Source organism: Crassostrea angulata, chromosome 8 (genome assembly GCF_025612915.1).
Source record: "Crassostrea angulata isolate pt1a10 chromosome 8, ASM2561291v2, whole genome shotgun sequence".
NCBI lineage: Eukaryota > Metazoa > Mollusca > Bivalvia > Ostreida > Ostreidae > Magallana > Magallana angulata.
Window position 1 is genome coordinate 295,893 of NC_069118.1, and position 11,205 is coordinate 307,097.

At 32.2% G+C, this 11,205-nt stretch overlaps 2 protein-coding genes across 2 annotated transcripts; both read right to left on the reverse strand.

The window, feature by feature from the left end:
* Positions 1–259: 259 nt before the first annotated feature.
* Positions 260–6,041, reverse strand: LOC128159992 (tripartite motif-containing protein 45-like). The gene is made up of 2 exons (XM_052823233.1): positions 5,850–6,041; positions 260–1,879 (listed from the first exon to the last, which is right to left on the reverse strand). Exon 2 carries the CDS (start codon positions 1,856–1,858, stop codon positions 1,010–1,012), a length of 849 nt encoding a protein of 282 aa, XP_052679193.1. The 5' UTR covers positions 1,859–1,879; positions 5,850–6,041; the 3' UTR covers positions 260–1,009.
* Positions 6,042–6,736: 695 nt separating this feature from the next.
* On the reverse strand, positions 6,737–11,042 carry LOC128161760 (uncharacterized). Its single transcript, XM_052825152.1, has 3 exons — positions 10,775–11,042; positions 10,355–10,467; positions 6,737–9,192 (listed from the first exon to the last, which is right to left on the reverse strand). The coding sequence occupies exon 3, from the start codon at positions 9,169–9,171 to the stop codon at positions 7,507–7,509; it is 1,665 nt and encodes a 554-aa protein (XP_052681112.1). The 5' UTR covers positions 9,172–9,192; positions 10,355–10,467; positions 10,775–11,042; the 3' UTR covers positions 6,737–7,506.
* Between the last annotated feature and the right edge of the window lie 163 nt (positions 11,043–11,205).

Sequence of the window (11,205 nt, forward strand, 5' to 3'; positions counted from 1 at the left end):
ATGACTTGAATTTGTTTGCCACGATTTAATTTGTTATAAATATGGTAATTTCTTTACAGTACATTATTTGTAACAAAAAAAAAGCTGTGAAAGCTTTAGCTTTGTTTACATAAGTTATAACTTATACGTGTATATATATATATATATATATATATATATATATATATATATATATATATATATATATATATATATATATATATATATAAATCTCACTTGTTACTTGACCTCTCTTATCTTGTTATCTTGTTTTAGTCCTATTAAGAGGATTTGAAATATATCTTAATAATTATTGTTTTATTTTTAAATCTATGATCACTGTTAAAATAATAAATTAAAACCTATAACCTTTAACGATTTGTTCCTACCAGCTTTTTATCGATTACTAAAAACAGTTAGGAACAATATTGTGCGATCTAGGAAAGTGGTTTTAACATGGACAATGCACAATAGAATATTTGACATATGATTGTTATACAACTTAGATACTTTCCTTTGATCTAGTAACATTTGAGCGCAATTTTCATTGGTTTGGTTACAGATTAATATAATGACACGTTTGTGATGCATATCACGTAATATAATAGTTTTTGATTTGGGACATTATTCATTGTACTTTTCTAATTTTACCATAAATAAAAACAAAGAAAGGCAAGGGTAATAAGTAAAGGGGTGGGGGGGGGGGGGTGGGGGGTTAATTCTGACTCGTTTCATATTTTCATCAACAACAAAAAAAGCATATAAAAGATAGTTTTGTGAAAGATCAAAGGTAAAATTTCAAGTTTAAGATAACTTTTCATTCAATACATACATCTGTTACATATAGAGCACGTATTTAATCACTCACACTTGTGAGATATGAATAAGAGAGTTAGTTATGCATATAAAATACATGTATATACAATATGTGAAAAAAATGCTATACAATGTCATTGACAAGACAGGCATACAATATCAATGATTTTCATACTCTAAAAAAATTAAATTATTGTTTGGTTTTAAAATTATTTCACACAGAGGAAAATTCCGCATCTTTCTGACTTGATAACTCTGCCTGTTTTAGAGTAGCTGTGTATTCTCCTAGCTCTATAGTTAATTCCTTTCCGGGGTCAGTGTTGCTGTTTAGGGATGGTATCGGTTGTTGTACGATTGTAGGGATTTCTTTGTACTCAGTCAGCTTGGATTGGTGATTGGTGACCTCTGAAACCTTGTTCGATTGGTGAATTTCCTTGTTTTGCTGAACTGTTTTGGTCATCTCTTGAATCTGGTTTTCAAGAAGGGACTGATGAGATGTCAGGACAAACAAGTGGTTCTCTCGCATTGACTTGTTCAAAGAGCAGAATTTGTTAAAGATGGCGTCTACCTCTTGTTGCCATGATTTTCTTAGTTTCTCTATGTCTGATTCAAGACTGTTAAATTTTTGTGTTGATTTACCAATATCCTTATCAGTATTTTTCTTCATCTCCTTGTAGAGTGGAAGGAGATTGGATTCAATATCCCGTGTTTCGTGTTGAATTTCGCTCTTCAATCCAGTGACTACATCTTTCATAGGTCTGATAGTGTGTCCATTATGAGTACTAATGACACAAAACATGCAGATTGGAACATTACACCGAGAGCACAGGGCCTCGCATCTTTGGCCAGAGTGACTCCCACACTCCTGGTAAACCAGCTGTACTTTTCTGTCCTTGAACTGAACAACCTCGTGTTTCAGGGTCTGGATACTGTCCATGTGTTTACCAATGCAACACAAGCATAGACTGACTTGGCAACTGTTGCAGAATTGTCTAGCGGGGGTCTCACAAAGGTCGCAGATGATGACCTCTTGAGCCCAAGTGATGTGAGGATCATTGGCCATTTTCCACTTGTAATACGACCCCTGAATAAAGCAACAATCGAACGAGTAATTCTTTTAACAAAAGATTCATTTCTCGGGAGGAAAATGAAAAGATTTACCCAAACTTTAGATGTATAAATTATGCATTAAGCTACCGGTGAGTATATTTATTTTGGGAGTTGATTTTAATCAACTCTCCTATGCAGTTACTCTGGCAAACCGAAGTGAAACAGTGTTTGGACCTAAGCACAAATCATCACCGCTGACAAGATTTAGTTTTTAAAAAACTTATGAATACCTTGAAAATAGTCACATGTTAAATAGTACGAACAATTTAGATATTTTTTGCAGTCGTATGTATTCATACGCCAGAGTTCAATAAAGTCTCGTTCAACCATCGGCTGTCTCCGTAAATCTCCGACAAGCAGAGAATCATTCTATATTTAGAGCTCGCGTCATCAAGCTCTCATGTGACCTGGTGTACATATTCTCTTGCTTGCTGGAGATAAACGGAGACAGCCGAGCATCTGGTTGAACGAGACTAGAAGTCATTATTGCTTGGATCCATACAACTTTTTGTATATTTCGATTACTTATACCTAGTTTGATGGAATAAATTCTATCTTTAATCATTACACAACACGATACGGGGTTTTTCTAAAAATTCTTGTCGGAAAATTCCGAGAATTCATATTATAAAAATGTGCATAATTCAAAGACAATTTATAAACTACTTGCCAAGCAAAGTAACATGTCGTTGATTTAAAATGAATAATAATCGATAAAATCAACTCCCGTCAGTACTTCAGTACTTTTATTATCCATGTAAAGGAAAACTTGAAATTTTAGTTAACAGGGAGATACGATCAATTAATTGGAAAATAAAAACGAAACACTTTTTGTTTTTTTTCTCATTTGATAAATCAATTTGTTCAAAGATGCCTTAATTATTTAAAAAAAATGTATTACAGCGAATTGTCGTGATGACAAAATCTAATAATTCAATAATACAAAACGCAGCCTCAAATACACATGTATATTATCGGCATATATATATGTATATATAAGAAGTCCAAGGTGGTTGTAAATTAAATATTGTTTCCCTTCGTGTTGTCGTTTAAGACAAACAAAATATTACAATTTTTTTTTGATTACTCAAAAAAAAAATCGACACAAAATAATGATAAATCTTTGGAAAATAAGATTGTATGTCTATTGTTTTTTGAATATTAAAGAATTAATTTTACAAATGAAATAGTGTCCTTTAAAATAATCCTGACATCTAAAATTACCATTTGGTCTACATTTGAAGCAGTGTATAAGTACAAAATTAATATATCCCGTCCGCTGCATAGCTTCTTCCGTATCATTTTTAGTTGCATCTTAGATCCACATTACTGCCAAATAACATATATTTTTGATCTATTTGATTTTAAGGACGTTGGATCCTGCAATCAAAAGTCTTAAAGTTTTTTTCTAAAGTATTTTTTTAAAATCTACAAACATGGCTTAATCAAAATTCAAAACAAAATTCTGGGTTCTATATGCTTCATTTGGCGCTACGGTGTATTTAAAATGAACTTTCTGCACTGAAAGTGTAGATTGCTTTTCCCTCTATATTTTATAATCGGAATGAACTATGGCATCAAATACAAATTTATATTATTAAAATAAATAAGATTGAAATTATCATCAAGAAAAATGTTACAATTTCTTCATCTAATTGATATTTTGACCTTTATGCACTGATAAAACGCTATTTTTATCCATTACCAATTTAACATGTAATGAAATTATTTAAAAGTCTCAAACTTTTTCTCAAATTACGATTAACGTGTCAGGAAATGCTTAAAATTTCAGAAAATAAAACAAAAAGTATTGGTCTATTATGTAAAATTTGAGACATGGCATGGAATAAGCTGGAATTCATTTTTCTTTAACTTTTATGAATTATAAGTTAAATTTGCCAATATATGTCGATAGAAATATTAAAAAATTGTTAAATTATGTTTTTCCTAACAAAATAAAGATATCCTAATGCACAAACTATCTGGAAATTTTTGTTTGAACTGAAAATAAGGAAGCTAAAGTGACGGTGCTCTAAAACAACTGAGTTATGAAAAATGTTCATTTTCTTCTTAAAAACCTTCCGCCACAAAATTTAGTCCCATATCAAACTCTGTAAATTAGTAATTTTATCTTTACTATTTCATTTAAGATAGTTTTATTGGCATTATAAGACTAGAATTTATGAGTAGAATAAATATATGATACATATTTTTTTAGAATAGAGGTGACCAAAATGGCTACCCAAAAACACAGGAACGAACCTCTTTAAGGAAGGAGTCTTTTCTGGTTTTCGACTTGTCAAACGTAAATTTGATTAGTTGTTCATTAAATCAAGATGAAAGGAAATTAAAATAGTATACTTTTCTTTTTTTTTACGTATACTATCATACAATTTGGCATAGAAAAAGTAATCGATGTTTAGAATCTAACAAGGACTATATTTTTGGCGTAGTATTGGCGTAGGAAAATATCACATGTTTTGCAATTCAGAATTGCTGCAGATTAATGCGTCCGTTTTAGCGTTTTAAAAACAGTAACATTAATGTTGGATTTATTTTACTAATGTTAACTAATGAAATGATACTTAGGTTTCAGAATATGTTTTTAAAATATGAATTGCCTATCAAATTACATTTTTATAAGCTTTTTAAAACGCCCATTCTATACATTGATTTTTGTGAAAAAAATTACTAAAATCAGTTTTTCTCTCTTATTAAATGGTCAATATATTAGCTTTTCTGTCAATTTATATCTGTATACAAAGTCTTCATAATACATAAAAATCAGAAATATTTTATTATCGGAAGCATAAAAAAATAATCTTCAAAATTTAAGAAAACTAGAGGAAATGCGGGCTAAGTAATATCAATTTTAGTATAAATATTTATTCCAATTTAGTAGTGTAAGCTGATAGACATTCTGATATTCTATCATTTCATTGAAGAATAGAATCTTCAAATCTTAAACAAAAGTCTATAGAACTACAAAGAGCTTCACTTATTTTTATCATCCTTTACATTTCGGAAAAAGGTAGTGACCTTGACCTGACCTTTATTCGAAACAAAAAGGTCAAATTTGATTAAACTGATAGAATCATTTGGTAATATGATCTGTTTGACTGTGTCAAAATCTCATGAATTTCTTATTATAAGAAGTATGTTTGATAACGAGAAGACTCCTTCCTTATTTCAAGAACTTGAATTTTTTTCTTTTAAAAAGTAGTAACCAGCTTATAAGGGGATTAATTTGAAAATATGCAAAATTTGAGTAATTCTTGACTTCAATTTTATCATAAGGGAAAAAACCACATGTTTGCTCTGTTTCATTTGTATTTTCTTTCTCCTCGTTGAAAACAATGCATAAAGTATATCCGTCATTCTCTCCTTTCAAGAAGTCAATTATTTATCAAAATTGTCCAAATCTTCCTATATCAATGACTATAATGGGATACAAGTGCAATCACATATATCTGAGAGAGAGAGAGAGAGAGAGAGAGAGAGAGAGAGAGAGAGAGAGAGAAAGAGAGACAGACAGACAGACAGAGACAGAATGGGAGAGTGAGAAGGTTTCAATAGGTTATATGGAAAACATGGTAAATATATTGATTTATTGAGGACAATATTAAATTTAATTTTAATCTTCTGAACAAAATTAACAATATACAGAACAGAATGCGCAAACGGTTTGAATAGCTCCCCTGAAAAACTGGGGATAGTATCATTAATAATGCTGATGTGGCTCAAAATCTAAATCTAAGAAAATAACTGATAGATAAAGTGGATAACAATTTTGAAAGGGTGTGCTTTTTTTTAAACATAACAAAATAAATAGATAAAAGATTGTTAGATGACATTTCCTCGTGATAACTTGAATATCAACTATCGTAATCATTAACAAATAAATATCAATTGGACTACAGATATGATTTTTAAAAATTACTTACCAAGTTTAATCAGTTTAAAGTATTTATTCCCCGTTATTTAAGGTTTGATGATGTTTCCTTCAGCAACATAAGTTTTATTTTCATGCCAGGACAGAAATGACTTTTTATGAATATTGATGACGGAAGAGGAAAAACAACCTCATTGCGCGCATGTCTGCTGGAAATCAGGTGACTCTTGTTTTTTGCCTGATTACAAATCCTTCTTGATTTTGAATAACTATTATCGGGATGACCATATTAACAATTTAGCTAAGACATGGTATTTCCTTCCTCCCATCACTGAACCGGCTTGATGTTCTGAAAAGTCGAGTATTTTGTTTGGAGGACGGTGTCATTTTATTTTAAAATAGAATATTAAGGAAGAATACTCGATTAGATAGTAATTTATTTATCAGAGAAAAATTTTTTCAGGAAATACTTATCTAAAGTAATAATTTTTTAAAACTGTGGACAACTTATGAACTTTCTAGAGCATACAAGCAGGCATACAAGCACACAGTCTATTTTGTTAAAATATGGTTAATTGAATGAGTTGAATTTGTTTGCCAGGATTTATTTTGTTAAAAACATGGTAATTTCTTTAAATTGTTAACCAATAAATTAAGTTTTCCTTTAAACCGAAAAAAGTTTTCTGCTTCAAAACAAAAACACCCCACCCCCTCCAAAAAAAAGCCAAAAAAAAAAAAAAAAAAATTCCCATCGTTTTTGGGAGGAGGGGGTGGTAGGGGTGGGGGATCGTTCAATATACTAGAATGCAAGACGTAATATCAATTTGTTGTAACATTGTCTATTTGACATATAGGTGTTTCACACAGTCCATTACATATAAAACTTTATATTTATGCTTCCTTATAGTCTCACTGTATGAAATAAAAACGACAAATATCATAATATAATGCATGATTTTTATTTAACTTTTAAAAAGAAAGACCATGTTAAAATATTAGAATAGGTAACCCAAAGAGGTAGTGATTTATAAAAAAAATATATTTCTTAATTCATTCATACATAAACAGTTTTTACAGATAATCGGACAAGCCATGCACCACAAAAGTCACGCTTTATCACATGAAATATCAAAAGCCTAAAACTTTAATGAATTTCGCTTTGAACCTGATCTGTCATGTCATGATATGAACATCATTCTGGATATTGTTGAACACGTTAGCGCCCACTTGCTACTCTAAGGCTCTTTCACTCATAGATTTAAATGCTGGATTCTTCTTTTGGATTATTTCTCTTTAAATGTGAATTACAGTTCATCAAAATCAATGGATAAGTTTTGTCACTTCATATTTTCGGATATGTTAACTATTAACCATGTACGTGTTTTCCTGTTTACGAGTACTAGTATCTATCCAAATAATTGATAAATGTTTCAAAATTCTGGCTAATTTTTTTTCTTATTTTCCATTAAAATGACTTTCAAATTGGAATATTCATTTTAAGATTTGCACAACGACATTTGTGTTGCCTATCAATTACCAATTAAATTTAGGACGTGTATTGGATTGTGTTTTCTTTTTGCATCGCACGTGCATTTCTGTTTCGTGAAAAATGATTTTCCATCCATTTGATCAACAAATCCTTTGAAAAAAAAATCTTGCTTTCTATTTTCAAATTATTTCCAATCGACCTCCCTTTAAATCTGCGATACTTATTTCATGTACTGGATTACTTTGACGTTTCCGTTCTCAATTAGTCCAACCCACAGCCTCTCCATGTTGTCAATACTAAGTCCACAGAGTGAGTGAAACCCACACTTGTCTAAGCATTTCAGGAACTGTCCGTTCTGCTCAAGTATGTGGATGCAGACATTGTTGTAATCTGCCACAATGATCTGACCAAGGGAGTCGGTCACTATCTGCCTCGGACTGAATGGCTTTGGTCCCCCTGCTGGTGAGCCTTTATACCGGAAGCGAACTCTTCCTACTTTATCAATGGTAACCACGCTATTTGTAATGAAATCTGAAACACAGATGTCTTCATTTCTGTTTTCTACCAAAAACAGCATCCACTTATCTTTTCCAAATATCAGGTCTCCTTTATCATCTTTAAAGATTTCCTGCGCAATTTTTCTATTCTTGTAGCGGACAACCTTATTTTGGACTCCACTATTCATGTTGACCAGGATATCCCCCGATTCAGTGGAACACAGTCCTTTTGGTGACCATCCTCGTGGTGCAGTGATCAGAGTCTCCGATACGCCATTTTTGACTATGTTAACCGTTCCATGGTCGGAATCGCTGTATATCAATTCATCGTTCTTGGTTACAGCGATATCCACTGGAGTTTTTTGGCAAGTGCTGGTGACGCTTTCCCGAACACATCCGTCAATGTCGACACGTGTAATGGTTTTGCCCTTTCCACTCAACCACGCTTCATCAGTTCCTAAACAGGAAATCCTCCACAATGATTCAACTCCGGTAGAAGAGGTTGCAATCACTTTCGCTCTGTCCAGCAGATCTTTTGTTGACATAGATGAAAATTTCGCATCTCTCTGACTGGATAACTCTGCCTGTTTTAGAGTAGCTGTGTATTCTCCTAGCTCTATAGTTAATTCCTTTCCGGGGTCAGTGTTGCTGTTTAGGGATGGTATCGGTTGTTGTACGATTGTAGGAATTTCTTTGTACTCAGTGAGCTTGGATTGGTGGTTGGTGACCTCTGAAACCTTGTTCGATTGGTGAATTTCCTTGTTTTGCTGAACTGTTTTGGTCATCTCTTGAATCTGGTTTTCAAGAAGGGACTGATGAGATGCCAGGACAGTCAAGTGGTTCTCTCTAATCGACTTGATCATAGAACAGACTTTGTTAAAGATGGCGTCTACCTCTTGTTGCCATGATTTTCTTAGTTTCTCTATGTCTGATTCAAGACTGTTAAATTCTTGTGTTAATTTACCAATGTCCTTTTCAGTATTTTCCGTCATCTTTTTGTAGACTGGAAGAAGATTGGATTCAATATCCCGTGTTTCGTGCTGAATTTCGCTCTTCAACTCACTGACTACATCTTCCATGAGTCTGATAGTGTGTCCATTATGAGTACTTATGACACATATCATGCAGATTGGAACATTACACCGAGAACAATGGGCCTCACATCTTTGGCCAGAGTGACTCCCACACTCCTGGTAAACCAGCTGGACTTTTCTGTCTTTGAACTGAACAACATCATGTTTCAGAGTCTGGATACTGTCTATGTGTTTTCCAATGCAATCTAAGCATAGACTGACCTGGCAACTGTTGCAGAATTGTCTAGCAGGGGTCTCACAAAGGTCGCAGATGATGACCTCTTGAGCCGAAGTGATGTGAGGATCAGTGGCCATTTTCCATTTGTAATACGACCCCTGAATAAAGCAACAATCAAACGTCTTATTCTTTTTACAAAAGATTCATTTCACGGAAGGAAAATGAATGTTACGTTTACCCAAACTTTAGATGTACAAATGATTCATTAAGCTACCGATGAGTATACTGATTTTATCCATGTAAATGAAAATTTGAAATTTTAGTTAACAGAGATACGATCAATTAATTGGTAAACGAGAACAAAACACTATCTGGTTTTTTTTCTAATTTGATAAATCAGTTTGCTCAATGATGCCTCAAATATTTAAAAAGAATGTATTACAGCGAATTGCCGTGTTGACTTAATCTTATGCTGTAAACGTATTACAATTGTCTGTTATTCTATTTAGCGTATTTGGCATAAAATCAAGTACTTCAGCTTCTTCCGTATCATTTTCAGTTACAACTTGAATTCAAATCACTGCCAAATAACATATACATAAATTTTTGATCTATTTGATATCAATTCAAAAACTTCTTTAAAAAAGTAGTAGCCAGCTGATCTGGGGATTAATTTGTATATTTGTGCAAAATTTGAGTAATTCTTGACCATAATTAAATCATAAAGGACACGTTTGCTCTCTTTTATTTGAATTTTATTTCCTGTTGTTAAAAACAATGCCTACAGTATATTCTTCATTTTCTCCTTTCACCAAGTCAATTATATATCAAAATTGTCCATTTCTCTATATATCAATAACTTAATGGAAAACAAGTAAAATCAGAGAGAGAGAGAGAGAGAGAGAGAGAGAGAGAGAGAGAGAGAGAGAGAGAAATGAGAGCTTAAGAAGGTTATAATACCTACATTGAAAACACAGAAAATATAGTGGTTTATTGAGGACATCATTGAATTTGTTTTTATTTTCTGAAAATTAACAATAAACATACAGAATGAAAAACGGTTTGAAAAGCTCCTCTGAAAGACTGGGACCAATGTCATTCGTAATGCTGATATTGCTGAAAATCTTATTCTATGAAAATAACTGATAGATAAAGTGCATAACAATTTTGAAGGGGTGTCTTTTTTAACAAAACAAACAAAATAAATAGATAAAAGATTGTTTAATGACAGTTCTTCGTGATAACTTGAATATCAACTATCGTAATCACTAACAATTAAATAACAACTGGACTATAGATATGATTTATTAAATTACTTACCCAGTTTGATCAGTCCAAAGTACTTCTTCCCTGTTTTTTAAGGTTAGTTGATGTTTCCTTCAGCACAACGAGTCTCGAGTTGAACTATCTTCATTGCATCACAAGGCGGGAATCTCAAAAATGAATTCTAAAGCTGTATATGCTATAATTTGCGTCAGTTTAAATAACGGGAAAAATACATGCGTTTGATTGCTTATAAAAGTTACCTTTATGCGGTTAATTATTATGCTCAATTTAATCGCATGACAAAATATCAAATATTACAGTTTTAATACTTGTGTTGTATCTGAAGGTATTTAAGGTTGTCCGAATTCCAGAATAATGTTATCCTCTTAAATTATACACGCTATATAATTTGCGTCAATTATGAATGGCAGTGAAAACGTTTGAAACAAAGGTGTGTCTACTTATTAAAGTTACCTTTCTTCTGTAAATTACAATAGTGAATCCATCTCGTGAAAAAGATGTAGATTTTAATCGTTTATTTCTGCCAGGACAGTAAAGACTTTTCATGAATATTGAAGACTGAAGAGGAAAATCGACCTCCATGCACATGTCTGCAGGAAATCAGGAGGCTGTTATTGTTTGCCCTATTATATATCCGTTTTGATTTTGAATATACACTATCGAGATGACCCTATTAACAATATAGCTAGCATATGGTATTTCCTTCCTACACCCATCACTAAAAAGGCTTAGTGTTCTGAGAAGTCGATTATTTTGTTTGGAGGAAGGTGTCGTTTTATCTTAAAATAGAAATTGAAGGAAGACAATTTTAGTAGGAAGTTATCAAATACCTAGAGGAAAAACCCATTCATTACATACTTATCATCTAATGAAGTTAATTTTGA